Source organism: Equus quagga, chromosome 8 (genome assembly GCF_021613505.1).
Source record: "Equus quagga isolate Etosha38 chromosome 8, UCLA_HA_Equagga_1.0, whole genome shotgun sequence".
In the NCBI taxonomy this organism is placed as follows: Eukaryota; Metazoa; Chordata; class Mammalia; order Perissodactyla; family Equidae; genus Equus; species Equus quagga.
This window is the reverse complement of record NC_060274.1, coordinates 37,433,966-37,459,181: the sequence shown is the minus strand read 5'-3', so window position 1 is coordinate 37,459,181 and position 25,216 is coordinate 37,433,966. Positions and strand designations below refer to the sequence as shown.

General features: G+C 35.0%; 1 protein-coding gene across 1 annotated transcript in view; it reads right to left on the bottom strand.

The window, feature by feature from the left end:
- The window catches only part of SUGCT (succinyl-CoA:glutarate-CoA transferase), a 668,838-nt gene that overhangs the window by 336,912 nt on the left and 306,710 nt on the right, over positions 1-25,216 (bottom strand). Inside the window, exon 11 of the mRNA XM_046668918.1 lies at positions 23,712-23,814. Within this exon, the coding sequence (XP_046524874.1) occupies positions 23,712-23,814 (103 nt within the window). The remainder of the gene's footprint in view (positions 1-23,711; positions 23,815-25,216) is intronic.

Sequence of the window (25,216 nt, the reverse complement as noted above, 5' to 3'; positions counted from 1 at the left end):
AAAGGGTATAGGGAAGTTCATGACTAAGAATCCTCTCAAAAACAATGGAGATTTTGCTGGTAGGCAATTAATAGGACGTTAGTAGCTACATGAAAGCAAAAAAAGTAAACTGGAGGCCAGTTTATTTACCAGAGAGAACCAGGGAAAGAGAAAGCTAAGTAGCTCCCTCCTGGAGTCAGAACAAACCACAAAGACTGGCCTCATAAAACCACCCCTACAAAGGGAGGCCAATTTAATTGGATCAGACTGTGGAGCTATTTATGCTCAAGATCATTGCTAAAAACAATACAGAAATAACCTGGCAATTAATGGAACCTAACAGTTGGGTGTGACATTGAGAGTCAGACAATTTAGTAGGGAGATTGAGGAATGTCAAAGAGAGCTCTGTGAAAACCACTGTAATCCCAGTGTGACCCTACACATACCTAAGCCTACCCCCTCTGAATGGAAACAGTAGAGGCTTCAAACTTTTGGGGGAAAGACTTCACTATATCAGTCCAAAACAGTCATTAAACAGATAAACAAGAAAATAATAACAAGCATTGAAGAGGGGTAATGGCAGCCCCAGGATCCAAAGTTGCTACAACACATTATTTAAAATGTCCAGTTTTTAACAAAAATGATGACCTGCAAAAAAAAACAAGAGAATGTGACCCATACACAAGAAAAAGAGTAGGCAACAGAAACCACTTGTAAGAGTATCCAGATATCAGACTTAATGGATAAAGACTTCAAAATAGCCTTATAAATATGTCCAGAAAACTAAAGGAAACCATGCTTAAGGAATTAGAGGAAAGAAGGATGAAAATGTCTTGTCAAATAGAGAATATCAGTAAAGGGAAGGAAATTATTTTAAACGAACCAAATAAAAATTCTGGAGTTGAATAGTACAATAAGTAAAATGAATATTCATTGGAGGGGCTGAAAAGTAAATTTAACTGGGAAAATAAAGAATCAGTGAATTTGAAGACAGATTAATAGAGATTATGCAATCTGAAAAGCAGAGAGGAAAAAATGAAGAAAAATAAAGAGACTCAGAGAAAAATGTGATACCACTAAGTGCACCAACATAGGCATAACGAGAGTACCAGGGAAGAGGAGAGACAGAAAGGAACACAAAATACACATAAATAATAGCTAAAAATTTCTCAAATTTGGTGAAAACATTAATCTACACATCCAAGAAGCTCAATGAGTTCCAAGTGGGATAACGGTAAAGAAATCCATACCCAAATACATCCTAACTAAAAGGTTGAAAACCAAAGACAAGGAGAAAATCTTGAAATCAGCAAGAGAATAGCAACTTGGAACAAAAAAGGGACCATCAGTAAGATTGGCAGCTGACATCTCATCAGAAACAATGTAGGCTGGATGACATAGTGAAACTATTGAAAGAAAAAACTGTCAGTTGAGAATCTTTTATACTGCTAAATTATCTTTAAAAAATGTAGATGAACTAAAGATATTCCCAGATAAACAAAACCTAAGAGAATTTGTTGTCAACAGACCTGCCTTACAAGACATGTTAAAGGAAGTTTGTCAAGTCCACATGAAAAACATAAAGACCACCAGTAAAGGCAAATACGGAAATATAAAAGACATAATATATGTATATTTCTTCTTTTTTCTTCTCTTAACTAATTTGTAAAAAACAATTATACAAATATGAGGCCAACTCATTATATGAGTTTTCAACACATTATACGAGGCCAGTATTACCCTGAAACCAAAACCAGAGAAAACATTACAAGAAAACTACAGAGTAGTTTCTCTTATAAATATTGTCCAAAATAATCCTCAACAAAATACTAGCAAACCAAACAGAGAAACATATAAAAAGGATTAGACACCCTAAGTGTGATTTATCCCAAGAATGCAAATTTGGTTTAACATCTGAAAATCAATCAATGCAATACACCATTTCAAGAAAAGGAGAAAGAACACACAATCATTTCAATAGATACGGAAAACCAACACCTCTTTATGATAAAAGCATTCAACAAACAACAAATTCAAAGCAACTTCTTCCTCCTGATAAAAGTCATGCACAAAAAGATCACAGCAAAAATCACACTTAATGGTAAAAGACTGAATGCTTTGTCCCTGAGATCAGGAACCAGAGAAGAATGTCTGCTCTTGCTACTTCTATTCAACGTTGTACTGGAGGTTCTAGCAAAGAAAATCAGGCAAAAAATTGAAAGCCATTCAAATTGGATAGGAAGATGACATGATCTTGCATACAGAAAATCTTAAGGCATCCACCTCCCTCACCCCTGAAAAAATGCTATAGGTACTAGTAAATTAATTCATCAAGATTGAAGGATGCAAGGTTAATACACAAAACCAATTTTATTACTATGCAATAGTAATTAAAAATACAAAAGTGAAACTAAGAAATCAATTCCATTTACAATATCATCAAAAAGAATAAAATACTTAGGTATAAAGTTGACCAAAGAAATGCAAGACTTTTACACTGAAAACCACAAAATAGTTTTGAAATACATTAAATAAGTCTAAGTAAATGGAAAGACATACTATCTTCATGGATCAGAAGACTTAATATTGCTAAAATGGCAATACTAACAGATTGATGTGCAGATTCAACACAATTCAGATCAAAATTCTAACTGACTTCTCAGCGAAAATTGACAAGCTAGTTCTAAAATTCACATGGAACTGCAAGGGACCTGGAAAAAACCAAAACAATCTTGAAAAACAAAAAGAAAGTTGGAGTATTCACACTTCTTCATTTCAAAACTTATGACAAAGCTACAGTAATCAAGACAGGGTGGTACTGGCAAAAGGACAGACATATAGATCAACGGAACAAAAATAAACCCTCACATTTACTGCAAATTGATTCTCAACAAGGGTGCCAGAAAATTCAGTGGAGGAAAGAACGGTCTTTTAACAACTGGTGCTGTGCCACTGGTTATCCATACACAAAAGAAAAAAAAGTTAGATTCCTACCTACACTGTGTGCAAAAATTAACTCAAAATGGATCACAGACCTAATTGTAAAAGATAAAACTATAAAATTGTTGGAAGAAACATAATCAAAAATACTTATGTCCTTGGACTAGACAATGTTTCCTTGGATACAGCACCAAAAACACAAGCAACAAAAGAAAAAAAATAGATAAATGGGACTTCATCAATTTTAAACAGGTTTGTGTTTCAAAGAACATCATCAAGAAAACAAACAAACAAAAAACACACAGAATGGAAGAAAATATTTGCAAGTCTTATACTTGATTATGGACTTGTATCCAGAAGATCTAAAGAACTCTTATAACTCAATAATAATAGACAAATAACCCAAGTAAAAATGGGCAAAAGATTTGAATAAATATTTATCCAAAGTAAACATATAAATGGCTAATAATCACTTTCCAGAACCCCTGTTGCTGGAGCTCCAGGATCTCCATTTTGGAAAAGTTCCCCAGGTAACTCTAACGCACATCGTGTTTGAGAACCACTGCCTGATGATACAGAAAGGCTTACAACATCTATTGACACTTTAGTGTACCACTAAGAAATTGGACAGAATCTGAAACCAATTTTGAAAATTTAACCACTTTTCACTTAAGTTAAATGAGACATATCTAGTTTGCAAAATGAGAATCTGTAGAGAAGTATTTCCAAGAGTAACTGCATTCTGGTAACACTTTAATTACATTTTATAAATTAGCAAAAATCTGTTTTGTAAAGAAAAACGAATTTAAATTATCTTTCATTTAAATTCTTGACAAGGGATCAAGTACAACTGTGTGTAGAAGATCTGAACATTTGATTGAGTGTGTGCCTGTCTTCGTGGTCCTCAGGCATCAAAAATAAAATCTCAATTGTGATGTAGAAATATTAATAATAGTTCAGGTTTCATACTACTCAATGTTTCATCTCCTTGGAACAGGAAAGAGAGAATTATTATGATGAGTTAACTTGAAATGTGAGGAAACACAAGCAATGGCCTATGAGAGTCCTCTGATATTTTGATAAGCATTATTTTAAATGATGGAAATCTGAGAGACAGACAATGAAATTTGGAACTTTATTTTGCATGTACTATAGAGGACTCTCCCTTTGCCACTTTACATTTTAAACTTTCTTTAAAAACAATGCAAGGCTCTTTGTCTTTGAGTTTATATAACATGAGGTATTTGAGATGAATTTTTTTGTGTTTTACTTTTCATTTTAAAATAATTTCAGACTTACAGAAGAATTGCAAAGTACAGTTTTCATATACCCCTCACCTAGCTTCTACTATTAACATCTTACTTAACCATAGTAAAATTATCAAAACCAAACATTTAAATTGATACAATATTATTAATTAATGTAAAGAGCTTGTTTGAGTTTTGACAAGTGTCACATTAATGTCCTTCTTTTCTGGACCAGGATACAATCCAGGATCCCATAATTATCATGTCATTTTATCATTCTCTCATCTGGGACAGTTTCTCAGTCTTTATCTTGCATGACCTTGCCACTTCTGAAGAATACTGGTCAGCTATTTTACAGAAAGTTTCAATTTGAGTTAGCCAGATATTTTCCTAAAATTAGATTAAAGTTTACATTTCGGGCAAGAAAGCAATATTATGCATCATATCAAAGGGTTCATGATGTTGATAGATCTCATTACTCGTGACACTAGCTGATCATGTGGTTGAGCTGGCGTCAGTAAGATTCCCCACTGTGGTGTTATTACTTTTTTCCTTTCTAACTAAGAAGGAGGAGAGACACTTTGAGATTACACAAATATCCTTTTTCATCATAATTTTCACATGCATCAATGGTTCTTTCCTGTAACCATTTTTACTGAGATGTTTACCTAAGGGTAATTTTCTGTTTCCCTCATTCTTTCTATGCTTATTAATTGAGATTCTACAATCTGAAGAGCTCTTTCCGTTCTTCCACATTTATTTATTGATTCAATTATTTACGTATTTTAGTTTGGACTCGGTTATTTATTTTATTCTGTCGATTATAATCCATTTCTATAAGTCTATCATATTAATTTTGTTATTCAAATTGACTCACTTTGGCCAGTGTGAACTCTTTGAAGCTGGCTCCTTTGTACTTCTGCCATGTTCCCCTCATTTTGTGAGCCCTTCCTCCCTTATGGGCACCACAGACATTCCAGGCTTATGTAATATTGCCATGAAAAATTGGATGAATGATTTAGTACTGCTCAGAAACAAGAAAACCAACTCTTTTTAAAAATTTTTTTGCTCCTTAAGTCTCCTTGATCACTGTAAGCTTTGCTACCTTACTCCAGTTTCTGAAAATTTTGTTTTCCCTCACACTTTCAAAGACTGCACTTGCCAGAGAACACTGAATAAGCGCTAGGTAACTATCAAATGCCTGACATAGAAAGTTGATATTCAAGGAAAGCAGTTTAAAGACAAGCTAACCATTCATCCCTATAGGTCAGAAATGTTTTTTCTTTCTTTTTAGGAGGAAACCCTTTATTTTAATAAAAAAGTAAACAAAACTACAATATATAAAGCATTAAAAGCAATAGTGTATTATATAAATATGATAATATAAATGTTCAAAACTATAAATTTTGCTTACCCTACATCAATATATAAGTTGTGGTTTTACATTATAGTTCCAGTTATTTATCAAATTCATTCAATATGTCTGTATATTTTGTTGTGGTTACATATTTCATGAAAATTCTAACTTGCATGAATAAGTAGTTGCAAAATAGAGGAACTTTTTGAGTACTTCAACTTAACGACCACGTCAGGGTTCCCGTCAAGGAAAATAATCTGGAAACTTTTTAAAAAGTACCAAGAAATTTTTGCTTTAAAGTTGAAACATTCCGTTTCTGAGTACTACGGGGCAATAAATGCCCTACACTGTCTCCACTGATTTGGGCTGTAAAATCTAGACAGAATACATGCAATGGCTATTGGAGAATCTAAAAGTAAACAGCAGCAGATGGATTGGAGAAGGATAGAATTCAAATACCACCATACAAGTGGTAAGTTTACTAATTTTTTGATGCTGTATCCCCAGGTCTGAACTCGTCACATAGGAAACAAACTGAGTACGGGGATGATGCTATGGACTGAATGTTTGTGCTGTCCCCCAGCAATTCATTTGGTGAGACTTAGTCCCCCAGGGTGATGGTATTTGGAGGTGGAGTCTTAAGGAGGTGATTAGGTCATGTGTTTGGAGCCCTAATGAATGAGATTAACATCCATATAAAAGAGACCTCCGAGAGCTCCCTCACCCCTTCAGCCAGGAGAGGACACAGCAGGAAAACATCTATCCATGAACCAGGAAGTGAGTCCTCACCAGACGCCAAATATGTATGCTGGCACCTTGATCTTGGATTTCCCAGCATCCAGAAACGTGACAGATAAATTTCTCTTGTTTATTAGCCACTCAGTCTATGGTATTTTTGTTATGGCAGACGAAACGGACTAAGACAGACACAGACACAGACAGACCTTTTAGTTCTGGCTCAAGGAATGGGACAGGGAATGCATAACACTCAAAGAGAGTGTGGAAATCTCAATGTTTTTCTCTTTCTTTTATCCATTCCCCTACTCGCAGCTCTGAGACAATCTTGTGGTGAAAATGGTAGCAGCAGTTTCGACAAGCAGAGGCAATGGGAGCTAACAAAAGCCAAATTTCTAAGAAAAGGAAATCTTCTAAGTTTAACGGAACTGCAGTTGCAAAAGGGTGGACTCAAATCTGATTGCTCTATTTCTCTCTCTGTCCTGCCGCCACCTGGCCCCAAAGACAGGTGTAGTTGTGGAAGTACACGAGAACAGGGTAACTAAAGCCATAGCTTTCTGGCCAGAGGACCAAAAAGAGGCACCCAGGAAACCAGAAATTACCAAGGAGATTGTGAGAGAGGAATTTGGGAATATGATTGCAAAAGTTGCTTATGAACTCCTGGGTGTATGCACATACTGAACTCGAAAAACCACACTTTGAGAACTGAACTAGCAGATAAAACACCACCCAGATTCCAAACTGGCTATTAGGTGGTGCATACACAGTACAGAGTTCAGATAGCTCTACAGAAGTTGGAAAATTGAACTGATGTTAGAACCATAGCCCACACACGGTTGATCAGAACTTGTGGCCTAAACCCAATCACTTTGAAATGACCAAGTGACCTTGAAGAGAAATCACCAGAAACAATCTGATGTGAACATCTGAGGGAGAGAAAAGACAATAAAAATGAACAAGGTCACAGCAACCTGTGGGACAATAACAAAAGGTCTAAGATTCATATTACTGGAGTTCCAGAAGTAGACAAGAAAGAATGTAATGCAGTAAAAATATCTGAAGAGATAATGACCAAAAACTTCCTAACTTTGGCAAAAACATAAACCTAAAGATTCAAGAAGCTGAATAAATCTTAAACAGAATAAAGCCAGAGAAATCTATGCCCAGATATATCATAATTCACTGATAAAATTAAAGATTAAAAAAAATTGAGAGCAGGCAGTAAGACAATGGTATGTTACCAATAAAAGAAGAACAATTTGAATGATTAAGGATTTCTCATCAGAGACACTGAAGCCAGAAGGCAATGGCACAACATTTATAACGTGTGGAAAGAAAAGAACTGTCAACCAAGAATTCTATGCTGAATGGAAATGTCCTTCAGGAAGGAAGGTGAAATAAAGATGTTTCAGATGAAGGAAAATGAAGGTAATTTTATCCAGCTGACCAACTGTAAAAGAATTGCTAAAAGAAGCTCTTCATACAGAAAAGAAATGATGCTGGAAGGAAACTGGGAACATCAGGAAGGAAGGAAGAGAAACAGAAATAGTAAATTATCTTTGTAAATATAATAGACTATTCTCCTCTCGAGATCTTTAAAATGTATTTGATGGTTAAAAGCCAACATTATAATATTGTCTGATGGGGTTTTCAATATATGTAGATGTAACATATAAGGCAAATATAACGCAAAGGGAGGGGGTAAGGGACCGATGTCACGGTAAATTTCTTACATTCCACTTAAAAGAGTGAAATACTGATTCTAAGCAGATTATGGAAAGTTAAATAGGTACACTGTAATCCATGCAGTAGTTACTAGAATACTATACAAAAAGATATTGTCAGAATCAAAATGTAATACCACATTTTCAAGGATGTACGGATATTCTATTTGTCCTGTTTATAACTACATTGTAGTTCTACGGTGTGCCTGGAATTGGGGATACAGAGGCCAATAAACACAAAGGAACCAGCTTTTAAGGGAGTACATGAGATATCCTGTTCTTTTCTAAAACTCAGGACCTAACTCAGCCTCTTCTCCATGCTCTTCCACATACGTCAAATTAAACCATCCCAACACTCTAAATTCTGTTCTTTGACGATGAATTTCTTTATCTTTTTTGTTTTTGTTTTGAGATATAATTTATATGCCACAAAATTCATCATTTTAAAGTGTACAATTCAGTGACTTTAAATACATTCTCAAGGTTGTGTAACCATCATCACTCTCTAATTGCAGAACATTTCATCAGGCCCCAAAGAAACCCCGTACTCATTAGCAACCACTCTCCATTTCCCCTCCTTCCCTCAGCCCCTGGAAACCAGTAATCTACTTTCTATCTTTATGGTTTTGTCTATTCTGGATATTTCATATAAATGGAATCATACAGTAGGGGGCCTTTTACGTCTAGCTCCTTTCACTTAGCATAATGTTTTCAAGGACACTCATGTTGTAGCATATATTGTACTTCATACCTTTTTATAGATGAATAATACTCCACCGTATGCATAAATTACATTTTGATTATCCACTCATCAGCTGATGAAAACTTGGGTGGTTTCCAACATTTTAGCTATTATGAAGAAAGCTCTATGTACATACGTGGACACATTTTTGTGTGAACGTATGTTTTCAGTTCTTGTACCTGAGGGTGGAATTGCTGAGTCATATAGTAACTCCATGCTTAACATTTTAAGGAACTGTCAAACTGTTTTCCAAAGCAGCTGCACCATTTTACATTCCCACCAGCAATGTGTGAGGGTTCCAATACATCCACATACTCAACAGCATTTGCTATTGTCTGTTTTTCATTATAGTCATCCTAGTTGTATCACACTGTGCTTTTGGTTTATAAGTCCCGAATAACTTATGATGCTGAGCATCTTTTCATGTGCTGATTGGCCATTTGTATATCGTCTTTGGACAAATGTCTATTCAAATCCTTTGTCCATTTTCAACTGAGTTATTTGTCTTTTTATTGTTAAGTTAATTGTTAAGTAGGATTTTCTTATATATTCTGGATACTAGACACTTATAGTATCTTTGACTCTAACTTGTAGTGTTCCCAATATTTAAGTAGCCCTGAGTCCAACTACTTCTTCTTCTTTTTTTTCTTTTTGAGGAGGATTGGCCTGAGCTAACATCTGTTGCCAATCTTCCTCTTTTTGCTTAAGGAAGATTGTTGCTAAGCTAACATCTATGCGAATCTTCCTCTATTTTGTATGATGTCATCTCAGCATAGCTTGATGAGTGTTGCACAGGTCCACGCCCAGGATCCCAACTCGCAAACCCTGGGCTGCAGAAGTGGAGCACACAAACTTAACCACTACACCACTAGGCCGGCCCTCAATCACGTATTTTTAATGTGGCTTAGATCTCTTATTTCCTAGACACACTATTATCATCTCAGTATGGGCCTTCTAGACCTAACGCCTAGACTATCCATTCAGAAGAGAATTTTCTAATTGATCTATGAAAAAGCCTCCCACAAGATCTTCTTTCCTATGATTTTAAAAGCACCCCTCAAGTCATCTTGCACTCTGTGTCCAAATTAATATTTCCCACAAATGAGTTTCGTGATACATATGGGCTTGTTAGAAAAGTCTTCACTTTTCTATCAATGAGTATATTAGGCTGACAATCTTTCAGAATTTGAGAGGTTGATAATATTTCAGAATTTAGGTACAAAGTTACTGTCCCTTTTACTTCTGCCATGAAGAGAAGGTAGTGCAAGAAATAGATAAGAGAGACAATCATATTAAAAATAACTCCCTACACTCATGACCTGGTTTAGAAATTTATTTGAATTGCTGAAATACTCTTGTAAGTTTTTATTTGAAAGAGAAAGAAACAGAAAGTGATACATTAAGATCTTTGATAGGAAGGGTAGATGAGGTAATGGTGAGCTGTTGGGGAGACAGAGGCAAAGAAAGGAGAGGAAACATAGACTGATAATAGGATGAGGATCCTAAGTCCTTAGTGAGAGGTGAGGAACACACAAGGTGCCGGGAACAAAGGGGAAAGTACATCAAAAAAGTTGAGAAGACATGAAAGATACTTAGTACAATGCTTTTTTCATCTAAAATCAATCGGGGTCCCACTGAAAAAAACCTAATGCCATTTTTGTTTCCAATGCTTAGCCCACAGGGAAAATCCAAATCCTTTAGAGTAATATTTGATGGCTTCACAATTAGGGCCAAAGCTATACTTCCAACTTAATCTTCTACCATCCCTTGTAATGGTTCTCAAAATATAACTTATACAAGAATAATTCTGGGAAATCTACATATGCCAATTCCTGAGCCTCTTCTAAACACATTAAAAATCACTGGGCTTTGCAGAAATAAAACCACACATACATGGACAGCTCATCTTCGACAAAGAAGCTAAGAAAATACAATGGAGAAAGGAAAGTGTCTTCAATAAATGGTGTTTGGAAAACTGGACAGCCACATGCAAAAGAATAAAGGTAGACCATTATCTTACACCATACATAAAAATTAACTCAAAGTAGATTAAAGACTTAAAGGTAAGACGTGAAACCATAAAACTCCTAGAAGAAAATGTAGGCAGTACACTGTTTGCCATCGGTCTTAGAAGGATCTTTTGAATACCATATATCCTCGGGCAAGGGAAACAAAAGAAAAATAAACAAACAGGACTTCATCAGACTAAAGTGCTTCTGCAAGTCAAAGGAAACCATGAACAAAAGGAAAAGACAACCCATCAACTGGGAAAAAATATTTGGCAATCATATCCGACAAAGGATTAATCTCCAAAATATATAAAGAACTCATACAACTCAACAACAACAAAACAAACAATCCAATCAAAAAATGGGCAGAGGATATCAACAGACATTTTTCCAAAGAAGATATAGAGATGGCCAACAGGCACATGAAAAGATGTTCAACATCACTAATCATCAGGGAAATGCAAATCGAAACTACAATGACATATCACCTTACACCTGTTAGAATGGCTATAATTACCAAGACCAAAAACAACAAATGTTGGAGAGGATGTGGAGAAAAGGGAACCCTCATACACTGCTGGTGAGAATGCAAACTGGTACAGCCACTATGGAAAACAGTATGAAGATTTCTCAAAAAACTAAAAATTGAAATATCACATGACCCAGCTATTCCACTACTGGGTATTTATCCAAAGAACTTGAAATCAACAATTCAAAGAGACTTATGCATCCTTATGTTCATGGCAGCATTATTCACAATAGTCAAGATGAAGAAGCAACCCAAGTGCCCATCGACTGATGAATGGATGAAGAAGACGTGGTGTATATATATAAAGGAACACTACTCAGCCATATAAAAGACAAAATTGTCCCATTTGCAACAACATGGGTGAAACTTGAGGGTATTACGTTAAGTGAGATAAGCCAGACAGAGAAAGACAAATACTGTATGATTTCACTCATATGTGGAAGATCAACAAACACATGGACAAAGAGAACAGATTAGTGGTTACCAGAGGGGAAGGGGGTTAAGGGGTGGGCATAAGGGGTAAAGGGGTGCATATATATGGTGACTGAAAAATAATAATATACAACTGAAACCTCACAATGTTATAAACTATTATGACATCAATTTAAAAAAAACCACTGGGCTTTGTTAGACCCAGAAATGTGAATTTTAACAAGGTCCCAGGATGATTCTGACCCATGTATTCTTTGGTGGACCACTGTAAGAATACTACCATAAAACTTTTACACTTGTCTTTCAGAAACAGGGTTCAAAAAGCAATAAATGGGGGACCAAACCTGGCAGGTTAAGGACAAGGAGACTAAGAACAACAGCAGGGCACAGACCTTCTTAAGGGTGCAAGCACATTTGGAAAGAGGGTGAGCACCAAGCACAAAGTAAAAGAAATTTAGCACACGGATATTCTGATAGGGTAAAGATAATTTCAGGGTATCCTGGAAAGAGGCAGGGTAGAGCACACAGGAACAGATCTTCTGAAATGATGGAGCAAGTTGCTCAGCAGACCCTTTTCCAGCAAAAAAGCAATTTACCTGGTAAAAATTATTTTTAAAAAATCATCTAAAGTCCCTGAAAATTAAGGGCATACAGCATATTAAAAAAAAAAAAAAACTTTCACTCAGGAAAATCTACTCAATCTCAGAAAGAATAGTGTGGGTCTGTGGCATTTGAGCCATGGATCATTCCATTGACATCACTACCACTACCACCATAGCTCCATAGCTCCATGTTACGAAAGCTTTAACCCACGTGCTTTACTCCAAGCAGGTGGGGTCAAGATAATGGGATCTTCTCTGTCCATCTCTCACTCTGGGACTATGGTTTTATCACATGAAGGACAGGCTGCTGTGTTTCTGACTCCCCTTAGCCTGCACTGCAGAAGCTATATTCCAGGCAGGAATAGCCAAGAGGAAATAGTAGGTTATAAGGCTGAAGATCTCCCCAGCTCTACCTGAAGGGACTGACTTTATTTGGAAAAGAAAATGGAAAACTCCATGCCTAATGACCTAAGGAGATTGTTGAAAACAGTAGAGATCTTGGTGGAGAGCAATTGAGAGAAAGCTGGTAGCTCCAGGATGCAAGTAAAACAGGAGACAAACCAGAAGTTTAACAGAGGGAACTAGGGACAGAGACCTTCAAGAAGAGCCCTTTTTGGATCACAGTCCCCTCTGTGTGTTAAGGAAGGGGTGCCTATGTGTTAGGCTGCACCCACTAGGAGTAATCGGAGCAAGATGTACCGGCATACCTGAAAGCATTCACTGAGCTGCAACTTGACCCATCGACATGCAGAAGCCTCACTGGCATGGGGGCTCAAACAACCTCTGACCAACCGCTGACTTAATAGGAAGCTACTCTGACCCAGGCGCAGTGCCGAGGAAACTATGCTTAAAAATAAAATCACACATACCCCTGGAAGTCTGGGCAACAGTGTGCACGCCCAAGGTTGTGCTCTCTCAGAAGCAATCACAGTGAGAATCCCCAAGCTACTAGTCCCTGGCTGAAAGTGGGGAAAAGAAAAAGTCAACTCCCTAAATGGTGACAGCAACCTCTAAGTCACATGCACATCCAACTATAAAGGATATACATCGAACTAGCTAAGAACAACCTTTGGCTAATAAGTGGCTTATGCCAGCTCCGTAGTTACCCCTATGTAAAAGATCAAAACAAGTGGAAACAATCTAAGCTGAGACATCAGAAGCTGAGCATTGCAGGGAAAATAGACTTCACAGAATTGATGCACCCAGGTCCCTGTTGTTTGACCTAGTAAGCAACAAGCAAAACAACTCTTGGGATTGCTGGGGGCATCTAAAATGTTCAGACAGCAACAAAAAATTATGAGACATGCAAAGAAACAGTAACATGTGACCAATACACAGAAAGAAAAAACTACAGAAACTGTCTTTAAAGAGGCCCAGGTGGTGGACTTAGCAGAAAAAAACCTTCAAAGCAGCCACTATAAATATGTTCAATGAACAAAAGGAAACCATGCTTAACAAATTAAAAGAAGATGTGAGGACAACACCTCATTGAAGAGATAATATCAATAAAGAGATGAAAATATTAAAATTATTAAAAGGAACCAAATAGAATTTTGAAGTTAAAAAGTACAATAACTGAAACGAAAAATTCACTATGGGGGTCAACCACACATTTGAATTGGCAGATGAAAGAATCAGCAAATTTAGAGATAGATCAACAGAAATTATGCAATGTGACAAACAGAGAGAATTAAGAATGAAGAAAAATGAACAGTCTCTGGGAAACGTGAGATACCATTAAGTGCAACAATGTAGGCATAATGGAAGTACCAGCAGGAGATATGAGAAAGGGATAAAAATAGCAAACAAATAGTGGCTGAAAACTTGGCAAATTCCATGAAAAATATTAATCTATATATCTAGAAGCTCAACGAACTCTAAGTAGGATAAACGTAAGACAAACCCTAGACACAGATGTATGTTACACATCTGTAACACACATCCCAGACACATTATACTCAAAATGTTCAAAAAACAAAGAGGAAATTCTGAAAGGAGCAAAAGAAAAATGATATCACACACAAGGGGATCCAATAAGATTGATATATAACATCTCATTAGATATCATGGAAGTCAGATGGAGGTGGAGCAACATATTAAAAGTGCTCAAATTGAAAAACTATCAAACAAGAATATTGTCCCCCGCAAAACTGTCTTCCACAAATGAAGGCAAACTAACGATAATCCCAGATAAACAAAAATTGAGAGAATTTGTTGGTAGCAGACTTACATTATAACAAATACCAAAGAAAGCTCTTCAGGCTGAAAGTAAATGATACCATACAGTACTATGAATCCACACACAGACACACAAAAAGAATGCCAGTAGGCATCATGTAGGCAATTACAGAAAACAGTATAATTACGTATTTCTTCTCTTGACTGATTTAAAAAGCTATTGCAATAAATAGTATGTACATAAAGTGTACTATTGGGCCCATATAGAAGTGTAATATATTCGACAATAATAGCACAAGGGAAGTGGATAAGAGAAAAAGCTGTATTGGAGTAAGGGAAGGACATCAGATTCAACTCAAATCTATAACTCAATCCAAAGGAAGAAATTAGGAGAACAAGACAGCATAAATAAGATTAATTTAAAAATTCTATAAATATAAACTTGCTCTCATTTCTTTTATCAGCTTCCTTGAAAGATTTAATATTATATAACATACTACATAGAGTAGTAATTATAACAGTGTATTGCTGAGTTTGTAATATACACAGTTGTTACGTATATAAAATATATATACATAAAAGGAACTGTATGGGAGTAAAGTTTCCATATTTCACTGTAATTGTCAGTATAAAACTGAAGTCAATTCTGATAAGTTAAGATGTATATTACAGGTCCTAGATAAACCAATAAGAAAATAACTCAAAACATCATTAAAAATTGTTAAAAGAATTAAAATATTATACTAGAAAATGTCCACTTAATGCAAAAGAAGGCAATGAAGGAGGGCCAGAGGAATAAAAATGACATGAGACACACAGAAAACAAATAGCAAAATTATCAGATGTAAATCCAATAATATCAATAATAACATTGAGTGTAAAGGGCTTAAACAATTCAATCCAAAGGCAGATATTTTCAGATTGGATTAAAAAAAAGACAGGATCCAACTATATACTGTCTATATAAGAGATACTTTAGATTCAAATATGCAAACAGGTTGAAAATCAAAGGATGGAAAAAGATGTACAATGCAAACACTAACCATAAAAGAGAATGAGGCAGCTATACTAATATCAGAAAATAGATATTAAAATAAAAAATGTTACTAGAAATAAAAAGAGACATTTCATAATGATGGAGGGACAATCTGTCAGGAAAATATAATGATGATAAGCATACATGCATGTAACAACAGAGCCCAAAAATACATGAAGCAAAAACTGATTGAAAGGAGAGACAACTCAACAATAATAGTTGGAGACTTCAACACCCTTTCAACAATGGATATGACGACTCAGCAGAAGATCAACAAGGAAATACAAGAGTTAAACAATGGTATAAACAAAAGAGACCTAACAGACATCTACAGAATACTCCAACAGAATGTACATTCTTAATAACACATGGAACATTCTGAAGGACAGATCCTATGCTAGGACATAACATAAGCCTCAATAAATTTGAAGGAGCTGAAATCATACAAAATGTGCTTTTCAAACACAATGAAATGAGAAATCAACATTAGAAAGTTTGACAAATACATACAAATGTGGAAATTAAAGAATACATTCATGAACAATCAATTTCTGAAATTAACCCTTATATTAATGGTCAATTGATTTTGAACAAGAGTGCCAAGAATATTCAATGGGAAAAGAATAGTCTTTTCAATAAATTATGATGGGACAACTGGATACACCCATATGCAAAATAATGAAGTTGAACTCCCTACCTCACACCATGTGCACTAGTGCACACACACACACATGCGCGCGCAAACTCAAAATGGATCGTAGACCTGAATGTAAGACTTAAAAATTATAAAACTCTTAGAAGAAATATAGGTGTAAATATCCATGTCCTTACATTAGGAAATGGTTTCTCAGTACAACACCTAAAGCACAAGTGTCGAATAAATGAGATAAATTGCAAAATTTAGAGTCTATCTTTAACTGCTGAATTCTCACAGAATGTAGAACTCTATTCCAAGGTCCCTTTAGGCTCTGAATACACAATTTTATGTCTATTCCTCCTTCACTGTTAATCATTTTAGAAGTTCTCAAAATATCAATGGTGCTCAGTCCCTGTCAATCATCATTCATATTCAGTACTACCAATAAAACAACTAGAATGTTTTTTAATGTATGTAAATAACTACAATAAAAATGATAATGCAAACTATTTTCATTTGAAAAAATCTGTGAAGTCATGATATTCAGTATTGGCAACTGTTTTGACTATTCAAAAATAACCAGAGTTCATTTTAAATTTCCACTTAAGAAACTATTTAAACGATAGGGATATTTTAATCTTTTTTTCTGATTACAGAAGTAATATAAGATTGTTTTAAAAGAATGTATTTTTACATAATTGAGATCATACCATATATAATTTCATGCTGCTATTTTTCATCTTTAAAATGAACACTATCCATGTCATTCCTCAAAAATACGATAAAGGCAATATAGTGTTCCATTGTATTGATCAAATTCAAGTTATTTAATCTATATTTCCATTTAAAAATGGGTAAAGAACTTGAATAGACATTTTTCAAAAGAAAAACATACAAACAGCCAATAAGTACATGAAAAGATGCTTGACATCACTAATCATCAGAGAAACGCAAATCAAAACCACAATGAGATATCACTTCGCACCTATTAGGATGTCTTTTACTAAAAAGACAGAAGATTATAAATGCCGATGAGGATCTGAAGAAAAGGCAACCCTTGTTCCACTTGGTACGAATGTGAATTGGTACAGCCACTATGGAAAGCAGTATGGAGGGTCCTCATTGTGGGTTTGATTTGCACTACCCTGAGATTACCCTTTCCTGATTTTTACTTTTACCTATTAAAGAAATAAATTATGTCTCTAGTTTGAAAGTTCAAGGCTCTGTAAAAGCCAATGATTATACTACGTATCTCTAGTCTGAAATACCAGATATGTGGAGCTTGATGAATAAGCTGTGAGAGAGAAGAGAAACAGATAGACACAGAGAATAACCTTACAAAGAAAACAAGAAACCTTTGAACGTTCTCAAGTCACAAATAATTTCAAAATCACTGAATGGTAAAATTTGAAACCCTCCATTAAATTCCTCTTAATTATTGAGTAGGAATTTATTAGTAATATAATAAACTAATTTTTAAAAAGTACTTAAAGGATAAAGAGTTCTTTCACAACTTTCTTGATTAAGAAATTTTGCAACTCTTTGTCAGATTTTTAGCTTTTGTTCATTCATTAAATAGGAAAATCTCATGATGCTTTATGCCTACTATTTCTTGCTACTAAAAATATCCAGAACATTTATGTGTAACTCTTCTGTGACACTGAACACTTTCTACCTTGAACTGGACTGTGCAATTTCCTTAAATGTTTAGTAGCTTCATCTTTATCCTATTGATTCACTATTTTGCATCATCTCCGCCCCTCGCCAAATAACTAATACAAGACCATATAGGTGTATATATACGGCAGACCATCAATTACTATTTGCTGAATGAATGAATAAATGACTGACTGAACGAAAAGTGATTCTGGTCTCTTTTGCTCTGAACCACGCCTTTCACATTTTCATGAAAAGATGAAAAGTAAAGGAAGCTTTTCTTCTTTAACATAAATTCTACAGGCTTATTTCCATCAATGTAAATCAGGTAATGTCCAAGGCATTCCAGTTAGAAATCTAAATAAATATAAGTGTGAGAGTTCAAAGAAATTGGTGCATCAACATTTCTTAAGTATATAGAAAAAATGAACGTAAAATGCAGTAATGTTATACTAATTCCACCATTATTATCTGACATTTCCATGGGTTTCCTAAATAACACACAAGATGCGTTGCATTAAGATTGTCCTCACTCAACAAAATAAAATTAGATTTTATTGCCTTATACTTTATATTTTAATATAAAATGGAAGCCTTAAACTCTCAATTTTTATTTCATTTAATCATTTGGCTAAAACACATTATTTCTCCAAGACTCTTAAAATATTGTACCCAAGTATCATAAAGCAAACACACATAATATATCTGAATTTGTTCATCATCTAAAATGTGTCATGCATATTCAGAGGAACATATAAAATTTATTTTGTTATCTCCTTTGTCTACTAGGAATTCTTTCCAGACATACTGCTTTACCTCAAATCTCTATCAACTGGTTCCCAGTTGCAGGGAGCAGTACGTGTACGTATTTCCCAGCAGTATTAGAGACAAGGATATAATTTTGCTTGACTCGTATAACCCTCCCAGGGCTATGCAACTGTATTTCAATAAATACCAACTAATGTAATTCAAAAAGCAATCTTTAAAATGCATCAATAGTGTGTGTGTGCTCACGTGTGTGTATGGTAGAAAGGCCTTGAAAAAACAGGTCCATATTTTGGGGTGCTTCTGGCGCTTACTATATGACTATTGAAGACTTTTTTTTTTCCCAGATGCTCAGATATTTTGCCAAAGTGTGCTAAAACAGAATCACTTAGAGAATACGAGTTAGCCTAGAGATTAATAAAACTTCCAACTTCACAGACTTCCACAAATAATGATATGAAAACAACAGATAATTTTAAGCTATCAACTATTTCAATACCTCACTCTGTTTGTTTCTATGACATACTTATCCCATACGAAAGATTTGCGAAAGGAGTTGTAATGGCCTTCTGGGACGGGAAGAATAAGGTTTCTGTAGAAAATGTTAAATTAATTTTGACGGTGATGCAAAGTTAAGGCAGGGTTGTTAAGCGATGGCCTGCTGCCACGGGGTGGGGCTCTGTTTTGGTATCCTTTTAGAGCCTGCAGGTGTTTGGCACCAGTTGAAATCAGGGCCAGCTGTGAGGCTTCAGCTCGGACGCTTCCCTCCCAGTAGTTCTCAGAAGTGATGCTGCAGGGGGATGTCTTACACCTGATGGATTCAACTTGTGTGGTACAAATGTGAAGACGCGATTCAACAACACCAGTTTTGTGACACCCTTTGCCCTCTCTTCCCCACCCACAAGTCATGGCATCAAGGAGAAAGAAAAACATTAATCAGAGGTTCAGCCATTCCTATATGTAGGTTTTTTTAAATTGAGCAGTTCATTCAAAGATGGTAATACACTAGAACCACGAAATACACAGTCTCAAGCAAAATCAAAAAAGCAGGATAACATTCTCTTTTGATTCTTATGATAGATAATGATGCTTTTAAATGGTCTCAGTGGTAAGATACATACCTATTTTTGCGTGAATTTGAATAGTTTCTATTAAAAGCTGCATTTTCTTTTAAGTTTGTTTGGATTGGAAAACCTCAAACCACAATGTATTTCGTGCACATGCTCCCAAGGGTATGTTAAATAGGACCATACTGAGGTCATCTAGCAAGTTTTTTAAACTTTTTAAGAATTCCTTTAATGTACTACACAATCTTGGCCTGATTAAAAGAAGATATTTTAAGAAAGCACTTGGAAAAACGGATATTGAAGTCTATATGCAGATAATCTATATTACACTTCTGTAATGCACAGAGTTTTTCACAGATATTTTATCATTAAGGGAGAAAAACAATTAAACTACCACTAAAAGGGTTTTGGATCAAAATTTCTGAGAGCTATCAGTAAAGACAGACCAAAACCCCCACAGTATTCTTGATTGACTTTACTATGGATGGATGCCTGTAGGATCTTTTAACTGTGCAAAGGTCTGCAGCACATAATCACAGGATAAAAGGTAGACAACCTTGCATCCATCCAAGAATAAAAATAATCTGCTGTTTCAGCTGAGTAAAAAAAAATCAAGTTTTGTCAGAACACGAGACTATGATGAAATTATTTAGGTTAGAAATAGTTTCTACTATTAAGTACATTTTTGTTGTGTACCAAGTGCAAACCCCTGATGAAATGTAAACGAGCCACTTGATAAGTAGGCCCGCAGAAAATTCTCTCCTCTCATCTTTGATGCTTCTAACTCTGTTTTTTTGGTTTGGGTTAGACATACCCCTTTTCACTTCATCAAAGTCTCACTTCCTGCGCCATATTCCAGGCCTTGTACTTCACCCAAATCAATTTTCAGTTGAACTAGCAGCTGTGCTGGCAGGGCGCACATGGAGAACCGGGCCACGGGCGCCAGCGGTGCAGTCCCACATCGGAACAGAAGTGGCCGGTTCCCTGTACCCAGGGCCAAGAAACTCCACAGCTCATCAGGGGAAAAACAAGGGAGGACACCTTAAACGGAAATCATACTTTTACGGAAAATGAAAAATAAAAGGATTTGTAGTAATCAAAAACAATGAAGGGTTGAGAACTTTTGGCACAGAGTTTGCAAACGCATTTTCTTAAAAGGATATTAGTTAGAGCTTTACATGTAAGCTAATGATCCCCATTCCCGAAGCTACACTTGGATTTGCCTCTGTCCACTAAACAAAGGTAAGTAAAAGAAGGTGTTTTTCAACAAAAATATAACCATAAAGGGCACCATCATTAACAGAGCTACTACTGTTCATTGAGTATTCACCATCCAGCAATCCCTACTACGTCCCCTTGATAAACATCTTTGCATTTAACACACAACAATATAGACAAAAGATCCTATTTCACCACTTTACCACTGAGGAAACGGAAGCCTAGAAAGTTTATAAAACTTCCCAAGAATTTTGACTCCATGGTCTTAACCATTATGTTATGCTTAGTCCCCTGAGCTTTCCAACAAGGCTGTCCAGCCAGCCCTACAGATAGAGCTTGTCAGCCCCACTTAGGGGTGCATGGGAGCCATTTGATCATTTGGAAAACCTATACTTTGCAGAGTATAGTACTCACTCATTCACTGACTCATGCATCAACAAATTTTGATTGTGTACCTGCGATTTAAGTCAATTTGGAATTTATTTTCCACAAGGGAAGAGAATTACTAAACCCGTGCTAAATCCCTAGCAGCTGGTTCATAGTAAGTACAATAAAGGTTTGTTAAATGAACTTTCTAAGTAGTCATTTTTTAGATATCATCTTAAGGTTTTGGTTTTTTAAAATAATTTAAAGGTTTTTAAAAATTATTTATTTTACACAAATTTTTTAAAACTCTAATTTTTCCACATTTTACATTCCTCTCAAAATTCAAAATTTTATGGAATTCTTTTTAAAAAAACTAAACACTTCCAAGCCTAGGAGAAAGATGGTCCCCTTAACTCTTGTGTATAACAGTCCTACTTACAATTGCCATAGTCATCTTTGCTTATTTTTAAAATGTAATAGTATTATATTGTTTTGTAGTCTTTCTAAAAATCCAGATAAATTTTATATGTACATTCTGCTATTTAGATTCTAAAGAAGGATGAAATTACATATAAAAGATGCAAACTCTACTCTTGTAACTTGGCTACAATTGTCAATACCTATCACTGTATGATTAAGAATTTCTGATGTTAGAATTGTAACAACTTAGGGTCTATATTTTGGAGCGTAAGAAGACAATTTTCACAGACTTTTGGGTCAGGAGGAAAAGTTGGCATCCTGGCTTTGGTAACATCAATCTTCTCCATTTGGAAAATGGGCTAAGTACTTCAAATATGTCATAGACCAATAACAGAAACTTCTTGCAGGCACTAAAGAGTTGAGATACAAAGATTAAAGTAATTAAACTGAACTACAAGGGAAAATTGGGAATGAATATCCTAATTATCCTAGGTTCAATCTGAATCAGCCAATAAAAGGAACAATTTTAAGAGTGGGACCTTGGATCCTTGTTCATCAAAACCTAAAAAATAGGCAACATTAGAATATATCTAACAATTTTTAAATAATATTCTTTGCTTTGGTGCTTTTATCCTTGATGAAACACAGGTGGGACAACAGAAATGCTGATGGAAAAACTGCCAGAAATTATCTTTAAAGAAATGTGCCCTCAAATTGAATTAAATGTGAAGTCCTAGACACCTCACTACCACTTTTAAGCAGGGAAGTAATATCAAAACCCACTCATTCCCCCACAACAGCTTAAAGCCAAAGCTTGGCCTCATTCAAAGTTATGAAGTGAGAAAATTGGCCCCCTGGTCTACCACATTCAGAGTGCGTACACTGCTACCCCGTGACAAGGAATCAGCAGGCATTAATCCACTGACAATGTGGGGACCCTTCACATAAGCTCAGTATGTATCAAGTGGGCACCTGCATCTCAAATACTTATTGACCATTGTTTTATTATGAACAAAACTTTGCCATACTCACAATCTTGGCAGAAAAATAGCACAAAGTAGAATTCCTAAATTCATTCACTTTTTTTCCTCCAGTCAATATTGTAACCATTGAATTAAATATATATCAATTCTCTTTTAAACAGATATTCATGTAAGACAACGGTATCAAAGTTAAAGAGTTAGGTCAGTTTTCAACAAAGTTCTCCTCCCTTAAAAATTGTATTTCATTTTCAATAATTCATTTCAAAGAAAAACCTGCCAATATAAATAAAAAGAATTTTAAAAGTCCTATAATTTTGAAATATTGGAAACTGACAAGATATGTGAATAACCATAGTGAAAGCTTCACAGAAAAATGGAGTTCCTCTACTTTGGGGATCAATATGTAAATCTAAGAAAGGGTAAATTGCTTCCACTGATAGTGACTAAAGTAATAATGAAAACTTATTATAATGACATTATCTAAAAATAGCTATTTGAACAATGTTACAGAAGAAATGTTTTTTCGGATGATCCTTGTCCTGGGCCCCAAGAAGCCCCTGTAAAACAACATACAGCACATATCTATATTCACGCACAATTTACTCTTCATGAATAATGTACATTAATCAAAGCATATAAAACCTCTCATTTGCAGAATTAACTATGACCCACTTTGTGCATTTTAAGATAGCCATATGATGAAGGGTGGACTGTCACTGTGAAAGTTCTCAAATTTCTTTCTACAGAGAATGATCTCTGAGCGCCCGAATTTCACCCTCTAAATTGTATATATATATATCTATTTTTCAAGAAAAACAAATGTCCTGACCTTGGAAACTTTAAGAAGAAGCTGCTGAAGAAATATGTGAAATCTGATAGACATAAAAGTATGACTGTAGACAGCCAGCTCTAAATTCTAATTCTTTTTATTTCAGACCCACAGTTTAACGTAACAGTAAAAAAACATGTCATGTGACTTAAGCTCAAGCCAATGGCTAATGTACATTTATGAGAATCAATCTGTATAGAAAAGGGAGGCAAGTTCTTCTGTTTTTAACTGCAATGTATTAAAAACTTCAAAAAACAAACCTGGGGTTCTGCAAATACATTCTTCATGTTGTTGATTGGGCCATACGGGATCCCACTGCCTTCAAAGAGGTATAACCACTTACTGGTCATTTCTTCTTCAAACCTAGGAACAGACCAAAAAGGATGCATTTTTACACTCTAGAGATTGTAACACAACTTTTTTTCTCATGTAGCCCTCTTTCAAAGCAACCAATAATAAGAAAAATATGGGTTTTAGGCTTTCTTTGCTCCCAGTTTTGAAAGAATGCTAACTACATGAAACAACTTGAGTTACCTTGTGGTAAGAATATCCACCCAGGTCCCATTGTTTGAAAAGCCACCATTAGAGATATAATTCCTCCTATTTCTGTCCCTATGTGCTTTTTGACAGAGAGTCCCTTGGAGAAGAGAGATTATGTGGAAAACGGTGTTAACTGAATTACAAACATGGTATTGAGCACTTTATGAATATAATAATAATATCATTCCAATTTTGAGCACGTCATTATGCAAAATGTTTTTTAGGTCTCAGGCATAGTATACCAGGTTAAGGTAGACACTAACGTACTAGATTATTCCTCAAAACAAAAAATAAATTAATGTAGTTGTTTTAAAAGAAAACTGTATGTTTTACCTCCGTTACATTTAAAGTACATCAGAATTAAAAGCTACAATCATTGGTCTAAAAACAGCCTTAGGTACGTATTTGTTTCACTGTGGTTTACTAATCAGAACAGATCTAGGCGTGAAAAGACTGACACCTCAGTTTAGCCAATAACATTCAAATTCATCCAAGTCCTTTACTCCTGTTTTCTTTTTAGTATAATTTAAAATTGGACTTCACAGACATAAAAGCTTATTTGATTTCTTTTATTTTCTCTATTAGTTCTTAAGGAAAGGGGACCTAATTCATTAATGACATTTACTGTTTTCTACTTCTTCTTTGTTAAGACAGTAAAGAGAGAAAAATTCTTGGATCCTTAAAAACAACTCAATACTCAGTTTGTAATATATGAAGAATTTTAGAATTATGAATTGTTTAAGTAGCAAATTATTTCTAGATAAGTCGTAATCTAGGTGGAAAAAGATTTTTAAAGACCATTACTATAGCAGATTGTTGGAGACAAGTAAATATAGTAGAAACATTTAGTATTCATGGACTTCTATTCAACTCTCATACATAGTTAGAATTAACCTTAGAACTGCAGATACCATGGGAAATTATATCAGAGAAATGTACTTCTTTCACAATTTAAAAAAAGTATAAAACAATATCAATATTTTGAGGACACTTCTCCAATTGTCATCTAATAAATAAAAAGAGAGAAGAAATTTGAATTAATGTATTTCCTAAAAGACAGACTACTATATAAACAACAATGCTCAATCACATAAATTTTTACATAAAAATCTGATAAAAATTTTCAATTGAAGTAGTATTACCTTTCACTAAGAATATAATTAATCCTATTCACATATCCACTTGTTCTACAACCATCTAGAGAGTTCCTACTATATACCAGGTA